Source organism: Leptidea sinapis, chromosome Z (genome assembly GCF_905404315.1).
Source record: "Leptidea sinapis chromosome Z, ilLepSina1.1, whole genome shotgun sequence".
Taxonomy (NCBI): Eukaryota; Metazoa; Arthropoda; class Insecta; order Lepidoptera; family Pieridae; genus Leptidea; species Leptidea sinapis.
The window spans coordinates 19,288,881-19,309,231 of NC_066312.1; the positions used below are offsets into that span (position 1 = coordinate 19,288,881).

The 20,351-nt window shown below is 33.5% G+C and overlaps 1 protein-coding gene across 1 annotated transcript in view; it reads left to right on the plus strand.

The window, feature by feature from the left end:
- The first annotated feature begins 2,290 nt into the window (after positions 1–2,290).
- LOC126978434 (homeobox protein araucan) overlaps positions 2,291–20,351 on the plus strand; it is a 137,862-nt gene continuing 119,801 nt past the window's right edge. Inside the window, exon 1 of the mRNA XM_050827219.1 lies at positions 2,291–2,692. Coding sequence (XP_050683176.1) covers positions 2,600–2,692 — 93 coding nt within the window. The 5' untranslated portion in view covers positions 2,291–2,599. The remainder of the gene's footprint in view (positions 2,693–20,351) is intronic.

Below are 20,351 nucleotides of genomic sequence, written 5' to 3' on the forward strand. Positions count from 1 at the left end.
GAATGTCGGTGACACCTCAATTAAGTTGATGATTGTTCAAAGGGCCGTGACTTGTTATCACATGAGTTATTTTGCATACTTAGTCTTGATCGTATAAGTTTCACCAGTAGACTGTGTTGTTTATTTAGTACATAAATGCGGGCATAAATGAAAATCCATTTTTAACAATATGTTCTGGATTTGTAGAGCGTTTCGATGCGTAGAGATGACACTTCCTTGTGTGTCTACTACCGTATTCGGAATAGCTGTTCCACCTGATTCCTGCCGCCGAATTCCACCTTCGCACGACACGCCATAAGTTAGAATACCATTCCCACCATCTGGATGTGTGGCGGTCCTCTACAGAGCGGGTTTCAAGGACATTCCTTCCACGTACTACAAAGCTGTGGAATGAGCTTCCTTGTGCGGTGTGTGTGATATAGCATGGGAACCTTAAAAAAAGCGCGTACACCTTCCTTAAAGGCCGGCAACGCTCCTGTGATTCCTCTGGTGTTGCAAGAGAAGGTGGGCGGCGGTGATCACGTAACACCAGTACGCTGGTTTGTCCTCCTTTCCTTGTCCATAAAAAAACGTACTGACCTATTACAATTTGTATACTAACAGCTGAATATTATAATTAACTGCTGAATATCTAAGCGATCTGATAACTTGGGACTAGATCATGATTGTTTTATATCAATAACTTATGTTATAATTGTACATTTTATTAAAAAGAGCGCAAAAAAAAGGAATGCTGCGAGAGTTTCTTGCGCCGTTTCTTCTCTCTCAGAGCGCCATTTGTTTCCGAAGCATGGTAGTGTTTGAACTAACATCAAAAAAAATCCAAAATAAATCAATTTTGTGAAAATAAATGCCTTTTTATGCCTTTTTTATATAAATTATGTGACATCCTTCTGTATATTTTAGTACTTTCCGTCTTGGAAAGAACCATCGTATAACTGATGTGACAACTGGGAAGAATGTTCGTCATTTGTAATATTATGCATTTGGATATGTCATGTTAGTGTCATGACTATCAAATTAAATAACAGCGTTAAACAGTTATAATTTTTTTTATTGTTTGAATATTCATAATTCTGATGTATTACCATACCAGCCGGTTACATATTACATACTAACAATGTGTAACTCATAAGACTTAGAATATACTAGCGTATAGAATACCTGACAGCCAATTATATTTGTTAATGTGTGCGTTAGCTATTTGTTTAATATTCAAAATAAAAAGGAGCCCATGCTAATCGTGGCTGACTACTTAGGACTTTCAGTCAAAATCGTTTACAGTAACAATAGATACGCTTTCCTTTTATATCTTGCAGCATCTTCGTTAGAGATAATCTTCTCTCACACTTTATTCGTCTCTACGTTAGTATTTTGTAAGTCTGTGGTAATCCTTATTATTTTTTAAGAAGGCTGTTAAAAAACTTCAAGTAGCATTATGGCTTTTAATCTATTAAATAGCTCTAAAACAATGTACTTATATCACTTGGAAAAAAGTAGGATTGAATACACTACTCGGTTGTATGGAGGCCCTAAGCTTCGTCTTATGCCAACAAAGTACCTACATCATTGGTATCATTCTCCACTTGCTGAACTGTGAAGCTAAATTAAATTAAATTATTATGATGTATTTAACAATTTTTTTTGTGACAAATAAGAAAATATTTTACCATCAAAAAGTTTTATCTAACAGAATAAACTCCGACATACTCGTATTATCACATAAATATTGTGATTATCACGTGACATTAAGATATTGCATTTTTAAATTATTAAGATGATTGTTTTACAATTAATTGGATAACTGGATTAATTGTTGTACTAATCAAATTAAAATCTTCTTAATTAGGGTTTGAAAGATATTTTTTTAAATAGAATGGATAATTTAAGACGCTAAGTAAAAACATAATTTTGAAATATGTTGATCTCCAGATTGTTGAATAAAATGCGCAACAATAGTTTCATCGTGAAATGAAGACTCAGAAGCGGAAAAACTTTGAGATTTTCCGCGAAACTTTGAATCGGAAATGTTTGTTTGATAATTTTTTCCGGCTGTTATAAAAGTGAGTAAATCCCGCAGGCCTCGGTGGATGGTCAAGTGATGGTGATCAGCGGAGGTACGGCCATGTTGCGACCACGAGCGGACGGTGGAAAAGCGCTGCCGCCCATGGGAGGCGTGAGGCGCTGAACTGTGCGAGAGGGACGGGCTATTGGCGGCGGTTGGAGCGTGAGAGAGAGGGCCTCGAGGCGGCGCGACGCAGAGGGCGTTTGGCACCGCGGACGGCACGCACTCCAGTTCCGGTCGCGTCGACGGGCGGCCGGAATCCCGCTCCTCAATACACTGATTCACTCTCTGTTCACGAAGACTTTTCCTAGTACGATTTTTGCATGCGCGCAAATAGGGGCACGTGAGACGCCAGCGGCCGGTTTCTTTTCTCACTCCCTCGAGCCGGCAACAATCGTGTGTATTCCCGCCAATTTCGACTTCAAAAGTTTGGCGCGAAACGGCGACACACAAGTGTTAGATGATGTATGACTCTTGTTGTTAGTGAAGATTGCTGTGATTTTTGACGTTTGGGCTTACCTGTTGTTACCCACAATGGATGATTGGGAACGGCATGTTACCCCACTACTCCAAGATATGGGCTGTTCGAACGAGGATGCCCAAGATGACTTCTTCAATCAACAAGACGTAAGTCAAAATTTAGCAACAGATAAAACATGCTTACCTTAGTACAACAACATGCATAGATAGATAAACTAGTATTTATATTTCGACAGGATTTATATCTTGTTGTAGCAACAACACTAATATCTTGAGTTGTTAATTATGAAATATACCTATATCAAATGAGCGTTGCATCAATTTAATAATTAATCAATTTTTTACTATCTTAAATTGTGTTTTATTACCTGAAAAACTTTAAAGGGGATTCAAGTTTTATGATAGGAGTCTGAATTTTTCCTGCGTATTTAATATTTAATTTAATAACTATATTATATTTATACTTGACAATGATCAAGGTAACATTAGCATTGATAGAAAATTTTAAGTCTTCTAGAAAAAAAGTAGAGTTAACTTCTTAGTTTTTTGTTATCAGTGTCTTATGAGGTAAGATGAATTTGCCTGGACAGATTCTTTCGTGTTTTAATGTTAATTAGGATTAAGATGGCATGAACTTCAGCGATTCATAATGTTTTTGATAAACTATAAAAAAAAATATTTAAATACTATCTTGTTGAGAATTTTAAAGTAGCATTGAACCTTAGTGATAATACAACAATAACAGTTACAGGCACAACATGAAACCGAAGTTTAGAATGTTTTCTGTAAATATTAATTGCTAGTTTATCACTTCTATCATCCAGGTACAGTACTCGAATAACTTTTATTTGGAAATGATCTAGGGGATAGTTTACTGCAGTTTTTCGTTACATCAATAATAACACAATCTGTCAGATAAAGCAAGCTACGACGTTCGAAAAATTTATAGTGTAAAACTGGAAAACATGGAAGTTATACTTTTAGTATTATAACACCTACTATCAAAAAGTTACGCCTCTTCTAATTTTGTGAAATTTTCAGCTTGTATCGTAGTAAAGCATTTCCAAGGTTACTTAGTTTAAAAAAGCCCGAAAAAGCACTTCTAGTTTAAACATCAAGATTCCTACTGCAGAATATTTACAGGACAGTATTCTTGGCTGATTACCAAAGAACATCCGTAAAAAACCTTTAGATTAAGAAAAGCGGCCGAAAATCAATCAAATTCACTTGCAGATCTGATCTATCAATCATGTCACAAGGTTGAATCAAAAATACATCAGACTGCATCTAAACATTTTCACTTAGGCTGAGATCTATAAATCATACTTAGACTTTGCTCAGACTTTACTCACGTAAAACTTAGCTGAGCGTAAGCTTAGCGTAATCTTTGATTTCGTTTTTGTAGTTATTTGTCAGGTAAAATTATACTGAGCTTTAGCTAAGCCAGCCTAATGCAAAAGATAAGTTCACATTTTATCACACTCACTTAAGTTTTATATAAGTAAAGTCTGAGCAAAGTTTAAGTACAATTTATATATCTTAGCCTTAATGTCTTCACTGACAAGGACACCCTTCACTGGCCATTGTAACTAGTAATTGCAGATACAAAATGGACACAAAAAACATTTTTCACCTACTTTCCTTAAGAAGACTCTATTTTATTTTTATTTTATTATGTCTTTTACAACTTCAAAGAATTTAGCTCGAGGTACATAAAATAATATGATTTTTTTCAAAACGAGATAATAATAATATTATAATCTCGTTTTGCTTATTACATATTATGTAATAAGCAAAACTGAAGCAGGACTTTTTCAGGGTAACTTTTTTCTGAATGTCACTTCCATTTTGTATCTTTTTAGTTCTAATGTCGAGCTAAAATTTATGTTCTCGTATAGGTAATATATTTTTTTAAGACACTAAGTAGAATTATTTGAAAAAAGTTTAGTAAACAAAATTCATTCATCATATAACTGCGACAAATCGCAGTGCCGCGCGCTCCACAAAATGAAATTAAATTGCATTTTCGTTATACCATATTCATATGCTCTCTAATAATTATAATCGTCCATTATTATTCTTTTCGAGTCTTATCATAATATTGTCTTTGTTTGAAATTCATTCTCAAATTCTAAATTTGCCACAGCCTTTGCTCCTTGATGTGGGGGATTAATTTATAGAATAAGGATTTACGCCCTCTAAACTCCTTCAATATTAACATCAACTAAAGTTTTCCTTAACTATAGTGTAGGGTAGATAACGAACAACATATTTTAAATGTGGCACGTGTAAATATGTTTGTCCTATTCTAATGTTTAATGAACTTTTACCACATTATTAACACAATTAACATATACAACCTGTTTATAGTGTAAAACAAGACTAACTATGTTCCCAGTATCCAAGTAAAGAAGCAGAAATAAAAAAAACATCAAATTAAATTATAAGTTCTCAACACAACCCGATCAAATATAGTTTATTTTCAGCTTTTTCGACTATGCTTCCTTGTCCATTGTTGATCAACTCCTAAGAGAAAGTTTCCTAAATTTTTATAAGAATAAGTGGTGGAAAAAGCATTTCTTTTTTAAGGAAGACGAGAAGGTAAGCAACTGCTGAGGGCCACTGCTGCTCTTTCCTACAATACCAGAAGAATCATAGGAATTTGGCAGCTATTACTCGTTTTTGCAAGGTATCAATGTCGTATCACACACGAAACGAGTGGGAGGCTCAATAGAGGAGATACAACGGCGCCGTTTTCTGCCGTGAAGCAGTAATGTGTAAGTATTATTGTGTTTCGGTCTGAAGTACACCGTAGCTAGTGAAATTACTGAGCAAATGATACTTAACATCTTATGTCTCAAGATGATGTCGCAGTTCTAGTGCCGCTCAGAATATTTGGGTCTTTCAAGAATCCTGATCGGCACTGCATTGTAATGGGCAGGGCGTATCAATTACCATCAGGCGAACGTCCTGCTCGTCTCGTCCCTTAGTTTCATTAAAAAAAAACAACTCGCATGGAGGCTTGTATCACATTTAAGTCGTACGTGGAAGAAAGTCTTTTGAAAACCGCACAGTAAATGACCACACATCCAGATGGTATGGATGAAAATGAAGTTTGGGGCGTGTACTGTGATGGTAATATTCGGTGGCAGGATTCAGTTCTAACAACACTTCGAACCACTTTCCGTAATAAATTTTGTAGAAGACATATAATGACATCTCTACTCTACGCCAATTGAAGAAATAATGATATTATAATGTTACATAGATATTATTTATTAAAAATTAAACACTTACGTTTTTAGAGGTCAAGTTATTATCAGGTTCTTGATTTTTTCTTTTATTCCTAGTTATTGATGTAAGAGGAAATAATCCTCTTTCAAATTTTAAAAATGGTCAATCATTAAATAATTCAGAATAAGAAAATGAAGGATAGATTAGCACAATATGGCAATATAATGTTGTTATAGAATATTCTAGAACATCGCAAACGTGAGTAAATTTCTGAAATCATTATGGATAATTTATATAATACAAAAGTAATAATAAATAAATTAAAATGCACATATAAACTGAAGATTTTCAAAAACTATTACTAAGCAGTTTTATTTTTTTTTAAAACCCTTAAATAATACTATAAAACTACCGAGTTACCCTCAAGTCGCGTCTTAAGAAGTTTTACTTCAACAACGTTGATCCTATGAACCGGGCCTTATCTTGATAGAACAAAACAATTTTGGGTTATTTGCCTCGCTGTTTCATTATTCATTTATTTGTTTTACATCATTAGCCCCTTAATAAATCAATAACCACACCTTTACTATCTCAGTATAGAGAGCCTATGACTTTTCTGTCCGAACGACTCGCCCTAAATTTGTTAGGGCTTAAAGATGAGGATCTCTTCAGGTCATAATAGTGAAGTCACGTTTCTTCTATGGTTATTGATCAAGCTATGATAGTTCAGGATCTTGATGTGCCTGTGCCAAATAAGCTCGAGATATTTTCGCGCTCATTTGTTTTAGTGCATTAGTTGCAAGCATTCTTGGAACCCAGCTAGCGGTAAGATATTTCCTCCCTTCGCATTTCGAGTAACAGGAGACAGGACTCCTTGAAAGGAGTTTGAGAAGGCTTTTGACGTAGTAAGTAACTAGTATAAGTTTATTCGAATTTTATTTGTTACTTATGTAGTTTTCAGTAATAAAGTCTATTTTTATTTGACCATTTGTTTGGTACCTAAACTTCGGGCGACCCAAGCGAGGGTCATCTCTGGTTTAAATCTGGTACACCATGGTGCAACTGTAGAATACGATGTAACATTTACACGCATTAGAAAAAAAAATTAAGCACAAATAATATTAATAACCGCATGCTACTTATGTCCATTTTCGATAACACGTTCCGACAAATTGGAAACAATAGATTTCTTTTTTTTTAAATACAAGAGATAGTTTAGTTATTTCTTTTTTTTAATCTCATCAAAAATCCAAAATTACCAGTCAATATTTATAGTTTTGGTTCGTCAAGGAGTTTGCAAATGATTCTCATTACTTTAGATTAACAAACACATAAAAATTCAGTATTGTTGATAAATGTTATAATATCTTTTCAAAAAGGCGAATTGGATTTTTTCCCATATATATTTATATACACATTTTACTATGATTCGCTTAATTTGATTTGCGAAACAGTATTCAATTTGAGAGTCACTTGAAATTTTATGAGGGCCATTAGAGAAGAGATATATAGAAATATATAAAAATACTAGCTGACCCAGCAAACGTTGTATTGCCGATATTAAAATCGCGATACAAAAGTAACTTTTGATGGTACATGGGTGAAAATTTGAAGTTGTATGTATTTTTTAATGCTGACTTATAATCAAACAAAATTAAAAATGTCAAAAAAAAAATCGTAACATTTAGGGGGATGAAAAATAGATTTTGTCCGATTCTCAGACCTACCCAATATGGACTCCAAATTTCATGAGAATCGTTCAAGCCGTTTCGGAGGAGTTCAAAGTTTAACACCATGACACGAGAATTTTATATATTAGATTTAGCGAATTTCAGTTTGTGTATTTCTAATTAAAAAATAATAACCCATATCTAATGCACACCGAGTTTCGCTGTGAATTACATTACAATGCCTGATAATTATCTGTGACAACCAATCAAATGTGCTTGCGCAACCTTCTTGCTCTTACGAACTTTATCATTATTGTCAAAAACTCCTTCCCTCTCAGTTATTATCACTTCTTTGTTTCGAAAGTGTTTACTAAAATTTCTTCTTATATAATTCATTAAATTCATTGATGGAATATATTTTCTTCTTAATAATAATAAAGCCTCCATTATCATATTTTCTTTCGTTTCTGACCTTCCGTCCTGCATCGGTGCTTTAATCCACAGTTTAGCGTGTAACATATTTATAGAATTTCGTCTATTTCGTTAAATACTATTCGATGATGATAGTAGCATTACGTAGGAAAATTAGCTGACATCAAAATATTCCACCCCGGTAAGACGTGTCTCTTAAGTCTGTATTTTTCCGTTATTTCTAACTTTCTCATATTTAACGCTTCGCTGACGATTAATGTAGCTAATACTATTAAAAAGGTATTGGAATTACTTCATAAAGTAAGTGTCTGGTCAATCATATAACTAACAGGAATGTACTTCATTAGATATACGAATATAGACATGAATAATTGTAATAAAAAGTGTACGATGTAATTATAAGCTTACACGTTTGTTTCATTACTCGGCCAAGTTTTTGCTTGAATAAGTAGATATACAATACTTGGCTGAATAATTGCATAGCAGTGCATATAATATAACCTATAGTACAATGTTATATATTATATTTATAGAAATTAGTTTAATCTCTAAAATAATTATCTTGTGCTTCATTGATTACACTAAAGCTTTTGACTGCGTTAAATGGGAGAAACTGTGGATTGCGCTGCACGATATGAGGGTCCCACAACATCTGCTCAATTTGATTCGGTATCTATACGATGATAACCGCTCTTTCGTCAGAGTTGGTGCCGACTGTTCAGGTGTGTTCGAAGTTAAAAAGGTAGTGCGGCAGGGTTGCATTCTCTCTCCGGCACTCTTCCACATATTCGGAGAATAAATTATGTGAAAGACCCTTGAGGATTGGAATAGAGGTATCCCAGTGGGCGGTAAAAGGGTTTTGAACCTGAGATATGCCGATTATATTGTGCTCTTAGCCACTCTCTATTGATGACATGAAGGTACTGTTCCAGAGACTCGAAACTGAAAGTTATTGTATGGGTCTTGCAGTGAACAGGAGCAAGACTAAGATTATGGTGGTGGATCGTGTTGGTCACTTGGCTGATACGGAAGACATCGTTCCAGGAGTGGACACAGAAGATCATTACATTTACTTGGGCGCACAGGTTAACAATGACGGCAGTTGTGTGCCGGAGATTAATAGACGTATTAGTATGACCAATGATGCTATGATCCGCTATACGGTACGGGCTCAAGAGAGGCAGAGGATTGATGCCTTGGAGATGTGGTGCTGGAGGCGTATGTTGAGGATACCTTGGACGACCAAGAGAACAAATGTGTCGATCCTCTCACAGCTCAAGATAAAAACCCGTCTGTCCACGATATGCCACCAATGAATTCTTTCGTATTTTGGCCACATAATGCGAGGGATAGTGAGAGCCTGGAGAAATTGATCGTTGTTGGGACAACACATGGCAAGTAAGCCCGAGGCCGATCTCCTGCCAGATGAACCGACCAAATAAAAGACTTCAGGTCCCGAGGTTTAGCTCTGTCGTCAGGGCCGCGATGGAGAGAAGCCGATGGAAACAAATAGTTGCCTCCAAGTGTGGACCGCTTGTTGATGACCACGATCCTTAGTCATGAGGGAACGACTAGAGAGAGAAATTAGTTTACTAAGCAAATGGCCCAGCTTAATTAATTATATGAAAATCAAAATATTGCTTTTTCCAATCGATCAATAACAAAATATTGTAAACTTATAATATTGCATTTACTTACCAACAATACTGATTTTTTTATATGTATGTTAAGTACGAGGGGCGTTCAATAAGTAGTGAAATAGATGTTGCAAACACGATCGTGTGTTTTCCAAACTATACAAAAGTATATGCCTCGGACCTCAGAAGAACAGGCGCACTAAACACAGCGTGCTAGATAAAATAAATAACAATAATTCTGACTATGGGGTACTTAATTTATTCGTTGCGCTGTTATTTAGCAAACCATTGCTACAGTAGACATATATGTACATTGCTGCGGAGCATACCCGGAGCGTTGCAAGCATACGAGTATTTCTTTCTTGTTTTTATTACTATGGGTTGAAAAATAAGAGAATGAAATATCTTTAAAAAATATAAATTATCTTTTTGAACCTGATATTAGATATAAATAATAATGGTAACGCACTTACCAATTTTCGATCAAATATTTAATTCAAAAAAGGTATTATTTTCCTTGTGTGACTGTCTCGTTTATGCATGCCACTGATTCTTGAACTTTATATCCATTTTATGTCCTTTGAGAGGAAATTTTAGAAAATTATATGCTTATTTACGCTTAGCTTTTTAGTTTACTAACATTAATAATTTTGATGAAATATTTATTTTTATTAAGTACCTATTAGGGAAATCATTTTGAGAATTATGGAGTGAGGACAAATTTGAATAGAGCTACTATAGCAAGACTAAGGTATATGTTTAGCACAAAATCAGGGTTTTGATGATCGCTATGTCAATTTTAACACCTTAGATCATTTATAAATCTAGATAGACTGAACAAAAAACGTTGAAAAAGATTGAGGCTTACAGTTGAACAATTCACGCACATTATCACAAAGTGAAAAAAAAAAATGCATAAAGTGCAAATAAAAGGTGTAAAAAGGTTATATTACTTTACAGATAAATCTCAGATCATACGGCGTAACTTTGGCCGCCTAGTCGACCTATAATTCAGTACCAAAATGCGTGTCTACACTATCCTTCTAGTTTAAAATACTATGGGGTTCAGTTGCCATGTGGCATTTTGCCCAGATGTTTCCAACGCTGCTTAATTGACTGAATAAACTACGACATTCCTTGGTCTAAAACCTACAAGCCTACCTCAGATATGTTCAGTGAACATTGATAGTTAAACTATCAACTTAACAAATTTAACATTCATATCCTCATAAAACGGTTTTCACATTATTATATTCTAACTAATTTCATTATTATAATATTGAATTTTAAGCATACGATACAGATATATAGTACATAGGAGTTTTAATTTTTATTTGAGAAGTAGGACTGCATTAAAAGTAGATTTATTTTATTAAGGCGCGGAAGTAAATGTATTTGATCTCCTCTAATCACTACTATATTTCTGTGTTTAAAAAAATTACCTTTTAATAAGACAAAGATTAATTGATAAAATCATTTAGAAAACAACAACAACAAAATTGCGTATTATTAAACAAATTAAAAATCAACCTATTTTTAGAGTACTCCTAAGTATCACGAAATGAAAAATATTAGACTACCTAAATGCAAATCAAATTATTACGACAGTATTATACTGATAATAATTATAATTATTGTTATTTTTGGAGTCAATAATCGAAAAAATAATCATCAAAATCGGTTCACCCAGTCAAATCTTCTGAGGTATTAAACATTAAAAATAGCAGTTGAATTGACTATCTCCTCCTTTTTTGAAGTAGTTTAAAAATAATTTCGTACTATTTAACAACGGACTTGAAGAGGGTTAATGGTAGGTGATTAACTCGTCACAAGATATCGATAATTATAAAAAATATTAAAGTAATGGCTAGTAAGACAGAAATACAAAAATTTAAATTTATAAACCGCCAGAGGTGCCACAATAAGAAATTAAAATATATTTTTAAATAATATAATCAATTAAACGTATAGTAAACAATGTTATTCACATCAAACCTTGCTATATATTCGTAAATGATTACACTGTTGTTGAAGCCGCATCTGCCTTGAATTTATGAGTTCAATACACGCATAGACTTATAAGGCAGACATCGCAAAACCTTGTTTAACCGACAAAGATTAAAATTAATAATATTTTACTTGTAATTTTACGAACGAACTATAATAATAATATCGCGCAAAAAACAACTTCATATTAGTACAAGTTAACTTAAAATGTATTAACTAGGGGCTCTAAATATTTTAATAAACTACACTGTCTTGTAACACCAGGCAGTTTTTTTATCTAATAATATTCATACTATTATATACTACGAAAATTTAAACTTCTATAAACTTTAATCTTAATTCATTATACCTTTTACTTACCTTAATAAGTACCAAAGACAAACACATTTTAGATCGAATCTTTTTGAAAAGTCTTGGCTAACAGACAATAGAAATGAAAATGACATAAAATATGAAAAAAACTTGGCTAACAGACATGAAATGAAATGAAAATGAAAACAGAAATGATTTTTTTATCTATTTACGTAAATTTATAAAAGCATTAATTCTAAATAGTCATATAATTTAAAAAAAGCAAGTGCGCTAAAGCGTCAAATTGTAAATTACGTAAGATATTAAAAATGCGTTGGTAGTGGATGCTACGGGGTCACAGAGACTCGAGATATGCAAGGAAAAATCTAAGTGTCCTTAATTTATTATAAGCAGGTAAAACTGCGGGTTATAGCTATGTACAATAAAAAACAATATGTAGGCTCGTACATAAGAAAAAAGTTACACCCGTTGATTTTTTTTTTGTTTTTTATGGAATAGGAGGACAAACGAGCGTACGGGTCACCTGGTGTTAAGTGATCACCGCCGCCCACACTCTCCTGCAACACCAGAGGAATCACAAGAGCGTTGCCGGCCTTTAAGGAAGGTGTACGCGCTTTTCTTGAAGGTACCCATGTCGTATCGTCCCGGAAACACCGCACAAGGAAGCTCATTCCACAGCTTCGTGGTACGAGGAAGAAACCTCCTTGAAAACCGCACTGTGGAGGACCGCCACATATCCTGATGGTGGGGATGATATCGTAACTTGTGGCGTGTCGTGCGAAGGTGAAATTCGGCGGCAGCAATCAGGTTGAACAGCTCTTCGGAACACTCCCCGTGATAAATGCGGTAGAAGACACACAATGAAGCGACGTCTCTACGGAACGCCAAGTGATCCAGTTTTTTAAAAATATCAAGTTAGATGAAAAACTTTATTGAAAATATCACATAGATGACGTAATTTAGGTAAAAGTAATTTATGTTAATCTAAAAAGTGATCAGATAAATATTACGGAAATAGTTTATGTGAAGACTTCTTAAGGCACGCTGAATAATTTATTAAAATATATATCAATTAACGTCTGCTCGATTCGACTAAAGAATACTTGAGAAGAGACCAATACCGCCCATTATTTCATAATATTATAATGATTACTATGATATAATTAATCGAAGTGAAAACTTTTTTAGTATTAAGTAATTTTTAGGAAATATAGTATATTATGTAAGCGTCAATAATGTGCCAAGCGTAAATAATGAAAGCATATATAATCCACAAATTGTGAAATTGTAACTTTTGGCAACCCATAATTTAAACTCGATCCAATCGTTTTTTCATAGGGAAATAGGCGCTCAGAGTTGTGTCAGTTGTGGAACGTGCCTTACACTTGTTATTTCGTAGTTTTAAGTTAGCACTTGTACCGGCAACCCTGATAGCTGATATAGTCATTTTATATTATGCATATGTATTTTATATGGACACTTAAACAATTATTATAAATAATGGATTTACCAAAAATTTTTGAGCGAGAACTGCTGCATGAACAGTGGCTGTCAAAGCCCCAACCTCTGAACGAGTAGAGTGAATTTGAATACCACCAAGAGTTACTAAGATATAACCAAAATGCATTTTAGTAATTCAGCAGCAATCCCACGATTTCAACCCTAGAAATATAATCAAAAAAGAAATAGATATGCTTTATGTGTCAAAATTCACACATTGCTACGTTTGCTTGCGACGCTCCGCAGCAATGGTTTGCAAAATGACGGCACAAAGAATAAATTAAGTACCCCATAGTCAAAATCATTGTTATTTATTTTATCAAGCACGCTGAGTTTCTTGAGTTCGTTCTTGAGGTCCAAGGTCTATATTTTCGTATAGTTCGGAAAACCCAAAAATGCACGCCGCATAATAGCAAATCCACAATAAAATTGATTATTTGTAAGAGTATAAACACGGACGTAGATGCACTCGTCTTTTTTTTTGCAGAGGAGGAAAATTCATTTACGTATGAGAGTCCCCCAAAACGGGGCCCATATGTTAGGCTAGGGTGTAAACAACCCCTACTCACTATAAACCTCCTCTGTGCTGATAGCCCTAAAGGCTTTTACAGCGAATCCGGGTGGGGGCCTTGGAGGCTGAAAATGTAGCTCACACGGGGCGTCTAGAAAGGAGTCTCGAACCTCGGACCAACTGATCGATAGGCTAGATGGAGAGGACTCGTTGTCATGTGGCATAGCTCTTGTATTCGTCAAAATGGAAATATCTTAAATTGAATAGATCCAATTAACAAGTACAGTGTCTTGACAAAAAACATAACAATATCTAAATTGTCAAAAGTCATCATCATTAAGTAACTATCAGTATAATTATTGTGAAGTTTGTCAAAAATACTGTAATGGCTGTAACTGATGTCCAGTGCTATCTTAGTTTTTTTTAATAATAATTATTAAACAACATTTAATTGAAGGCTCATATTCATTCAGAAAGTCTGCAATGTGTTACTTTAGATAATAATTTAAAAAAAATCCGGTACAATATCTTTAACGGCCAATTTCCCTGCCACATACACCTATCCATCGGTCGTCTTAAAAGATTATTTTTTATTATGTAAAACAGAATAATTGTTTTTGAAACATATTATACTTACTTCACAGATTATATAACTTGATATAAGTACACTCAAATGAACTAGTAAGTGTGAAATAAGTAAATAAAACTGCTTTTTTTGTAGAGCTATACCTCAAACGCTTTGCTTATGAGGCGTGCGTCAATAGCTAGGTAGTTTTTGACGTTCAATAAGTGATTAAAAATATATAAATTATAAGCCATTTTATTATTTATATATAGAATTACGCTATTTCTTTGTAGTCCACGCTTCGCTTAGATATTTCCACAAGCGCAACACTGAAGTTATTTTATATTGTAATGCTTTTTAGTGAAGTTTTCAATCGTACACAACTATATCCAAAAATTATCAAAGCTATCATACTCCAGCTATTAGTTAAAAGAGCAGGAAATAATAGAATATTTAGTGAAATTCTAATGCACCACGTAGTATTGTAAGTATTTGGTAACCTCCAACATGTTAACTAGATAGAAGAAATTACTAAAAACTTAGACTTTTTCACTGAGATTCACCTTTTCATGAGGCTTTATATCAAGGTCGTCTATAATTACAGTGAGAATATAATATAAAAAAAAAACTGTACAAACACTCACGTACACGAAGTACTTTTAGAACATTTACGATGATATGTTAATTGATAAGAACATTATCACATACAAACAAGAATTTCTTGAATAGTTCTTATATGGTATGACAATAAAAAACCATGTAATTGACTACATATCGATTGTGAGAACGACGCAGACGACACCTCTACAAAACGAAACAAAAAGTTCACCTATTATATACAGTTTAAAATTGTATGAAATCGATAAACTCTAGTTTAGTATTCGGCCCTGTAAAAAAGTGTTGAATCAAGCTCTCGAATCGTGTGGAGACAAAGCAGATTCAATGCGACAGAGAATTTATACGATCGCTTAATGCTAAACGTCTGTACAGCGTCGTGTTTCAGAAAATTCACTAATCACTTCACGTCATTGTTTTTACTGCAATATCATAAGAAATTTCGCTAGAAAACATGGTAGAGAGGTTGATGAACTCTTCATATAATATTGCATTACATTACTAGTAGTTTTTACTAGTATTAAAACTGTCACTTCTGTTTTACGACTATTACTTGTAACTGCATAACCATTGCTTAGTCTATATCGTCGTGCTACAACGTCCGGTGATGTAATCAAGAAGTGATTAATCAACATTATAAAATTAAGGTTTGTTTTAATTAGTAACATGAATATGTGCTTAACTCAATGGTTTAACTGCTTTGCGGTTTAAGAAATGTTGTGATATATTTTTTTAACATATCGTTAGGATACAAATGTTATTATTTTTTACTAAATTATTTTGGCGTATTAAACTTAATACTTCTTCTTACTTAAGTACATAATGTGAGGCATAGATGGATGGATTCATTTTCGGAGGGCCTCACAAATACTGACTTTGTAATACCAGAGGCTTATTATAATATAGTCAGTGGTAAACTTGGGTCTAATATCAATTTCTAATATTAAAGTACATTGTGACAAAGTACTTAGACAGACAGTTATTTTTGATGTCGACTCTACATATTTTAATATGTAAGTTGTGTGTAAACTGAACAGTTAAATGCAAGAATCCTAATAATTCATCAAAGTTCATACAAAAAGTGATAATATTCTAAAAGTTCAAGTCTAAAATATTACCTTTGTTTAACGTAACGTTGTCTAACGTTCAAAGTCGTATAAGGAAATCCATGAGTGTTTTTGCTCAGCCGACACCAATGATCTAAAGTAAAGTAGTAGATACAAATACTTTATGAGCATACAGTTGCGGTCGTAGTAATAATTAAAGGTGTAATACATCAGTAGCTTAGGTTGGGTCTACACCGGGAAATTGCTATTGAATATAATGTACATGGAATCAACCATTCGACTCGTTACTGGCGGTCTTACCATCACGGAGGGAAATTATTTTACACGAGCAGGCACACGTGTTTTTAAAAACGTAGATTTCTGGCGTTGACTTTTTTTTGTTGGTCTACTAACTGAAATTTTCAAAACACTAAATGTGATGGAGAGTGTTTTTAAATCAGTTAAGCTGAGTCAGAGATCTGTGTTCACAAAGAAACTAAGAAATATTCTTAAAAAAATATAAATTATAGGCGTAGATGGGTGCAATTACAGTAAGCTGTTCCTTTTTTTTTAAATTATCAATATACGAGACTACGAAACGATTTTGATTTAATTACTTAGTTTCTCTTTTATATCTAGAGTAACTTTGGTTATTTTTTACGAGTAATTACAAGTACCTGAGACATTCTGTATTTATGTTTTAGGATGTACTAAGCGATATGACTGGGGTTTTTTTGCAATTTATAACACAATTAAATTAGGAAAATGATTATTAGAAATACGTTAAAATATTATTAACTATGTAATTGTGAACGAAACCCAATTTACGGCTGCTTTCTATTTCTAATCTCTAGTTTAGCGTTTATCAATCATGAATCTGTATATCAATATGTCACCTTGATTTCTTAATCCATATAGATCCATGAATAGAAATAAAAATAATACAAATATGTTATGCCATTGATGAATTGAAAAAAGTTTCATATATCGGTTATTGAAATGTCAAAAGCAAGAAATGGATTAAAATATTAATCTCAGATTCCGAACATAGGATTGCGACAAAATATAGAAATCGGTTGTAATAGTGATCGCCACGAAAGTGCCAAGTCACGGGTGGCCGCTTTAAATAAAATTGTAATTAAGTATTTTATTTAAATAGATCACTTGGTGTGTGTCGACCTTTAATGGCGTGCCCTGTCAGACTAACTCGATTTTTCCATTACGTCTAACGCATTAGTAAACAGAATATTTTGAAGAGGTCACCGCGAGCTCACTACGCCGTGAGAAAGTCCACCGTCAGGTGCGACAAGTATTTCCTCGGACACTTGTGTTCAACCGTTCCACCACCCGCATTACTTTTACTCAAGAACCGGTAATTGTAATGTAATTCAACACTAAAGAGCACCTGTGACACACTTCGTTGAATATATTGGCGAATTAATTTCTTGGACGTCAAAACGCACGTTGAATTTTTAGTGTTTAGTAACTAGTCCTTTGTAGTTGTGAGGGCGATTAACGGTTTTTTTATTTTACCGCATTATATATTATACATCTATCTATCTATAAGAGATTTCCACCTATGTATTGACTCACCACTATATCTCTGGATCCACAAGGCATAAACCAGAAGGCTTGAAATAATAGGAATTTTCCATTCTCCGAGTAGAGCTAGCTGTCAGCTAAGAACAGTTTTTATTAAATCCCACTCACAAAACTTATTATGAGCAGAACAACGTTTGTTGGGTCAGCTAGTATATCGTATCCTGTTTATTATCCTGTCTAGTACATTTAATAAGTTACCTACAAAAGAAAGCAATTATAGACTTGTCAGACGTTTTTCAAATGCACCCTCTCGGAAAGCGCCATTATTTTGATGACAACTGGGTGGAAACTGTGTATTTGTTCAATATATTATTACGTTATATAAAGTAGCGATGTATGTTAATTCAACTTTATATCTTTTGGTGGGCAGTCAATTTATGTAATTCCATTTCACAATTTTTCGACTCGTGAACTTTCTCAATACCTGGAGCATTGCAAGCGTACGTGGCAACATATAGGTGATAGTGGTGCCACTAATTGTGATCCTTGCAATTAGAACATAACATTTCGATCACCTTCTTATTTAGATTTCTATGGTATACATCCTAAACTCATACTAAGTTTTATCAACATTGGTTTGTTAGCTTTAATAATAATAATTTCTTATCTAGAAAAATACGTATTATAACAAAATTGTAAATGGCGAAATTTTTTGTTTGCTCAATTACCATACACCAGGCTTATTATTATTGTTGTACCTACTCTCCGTATCATTCGTATTCGTAAGACATTTCGGCATTATTAAAATTTTATAATATATAAAGATTAACGTATGTAAAGTATTGAAACGTATGTAAGTAAATTTTTTTTCTTTTAGTTTTAAAGGATTCAACATCAGAATTACTTAAAATGACAATTATTATACTTTTAAGCTTTTTTTTATTTTTTTTTATTTGTTGTTCTAGTAAGGATATAAGGTGCATAGTATATCCCTGATTTAACTATAAATGTGAATGTAAGTTTGTTTGTTACGATTTCACGCCTAAACCACTAAACCAATTTTCATGAATTTTAGTAAAGAGATAGCTTGGGAAAGGACATAGGCTATCTTTTATCGCGAATAAAAGGCTTGGTGGGGTTGAAATAGGTGTGGAAATTTTTATGAATTTTCGGCATTATTGAAGATAGCACGATGAAAATTTGTACTTAGGCACTTGATAAGGAATAAATAAATATTTGTTTGAGCGTCTTTAAAATTCAGACCTGTGTGGGGTGAAAAAGGAGGATGAAAGTTCTATAGTTTGTAGCTTATAAAAATGTGTTAACCACAGCAGCTTGTAGTAAATTATTCGCAAAGTGGGTATATTCAAAAAATAAAAAATGCTGCCCAAAGTAATTATTGCATGCGCACGAAGTCGCGAGTAAAATCTAGTATTACAATAAAAATGAAAAATTTCTAGCCAATTGTACGTCCTGTGGGTTATAAATACGTCACACAGACAAACACAATCCAATGTAATGCGTTCAATTACTTCATAACTTCAACACCAAAAGGAACTGTTGCAATGTACAGTTAACACAATATGTTTTGTAATTTTATTAATTTTCACTAACAAAATAGTTGAAACGGCCGTTGAAATATAAATAAAATGTTAACAACATTTCAAGACCGTTGGTTTATTATACAATGTTATGTCGACTATGGTGTCATTGCGTGTTCAAACCGCACAAAGATATGCGTACATATAATTACGGAAATCGCGTTATAATATCAGCATAAACTAAGTAAATGAATAACGAAAAAAGTGTGTATGTAGGTACGCAGTTACGTTATACTTCGTTGGCGCAATAAATCAAAAATCCTGAAAAAAAAAAATTATCTTGCTCTTTTTCGTTTGTGGAAAATTGCTTTTTCCATTGTAATACGAAGGTATTAAAAACAACCAATGAAAATATTATTTTACAGCATTATTTAGTTAAATGACCTGTAATTAGATACCATTGAATATAATATATTATAAAATTCTCGTGTTTGTTCTCTCTCCTCCGAAACAGTTGAAACGATTTGTATGCACATTGGGTAGGTCTGATAATCGGCCAATATCTACTTTTCTTACCCTTAATTTTTTTAATGAAATTTTTTTATTCATTTATATTACAATTTAGAAATAAATATTTTTAATATTATAAAGTTATAGGTATATTAAAAATTCTTGAAAGTGGGGATTGTATTAAATACAAGTTGCCGACCAATCTTTGTACCACTGATAAACTTGATTCGTGAACATTGTGCTGATAATTCTTTACAATTTTATTCAATCTAATAAATTCATTAAAACAGCTGGGTTTATATTTGCACAAAAAATGGAAATGTGTGTTCAAGCGAATTTCAACCTACTTTTTTTATTATGGCTGTAGGAAACTGACATAAAGGTAGGCCACGGTTCAATTATGTCGATAGTACTGAGCGGCGCCTTATTCTGCCGTGAAGCGAGAATGTGCTTGAATTATAATTTTAAGTAGTTGGGCTGATGAGACTTAACGACTAAGGTCGCTAAGGAACGAGAGTTATTGCGAAGCCTTTTCAATTTTTGGGTTCAATCAAGAATCCTTAGCGGCACTGCATTGCAATGGGCATTTTTTTTTATTCAAATATAATTTTAAAAATTTCTTATTGAACGTCAAAACCATCAAATGCCTCAGACCTAACAACGACGGGCGCAAACTCAGCGAGC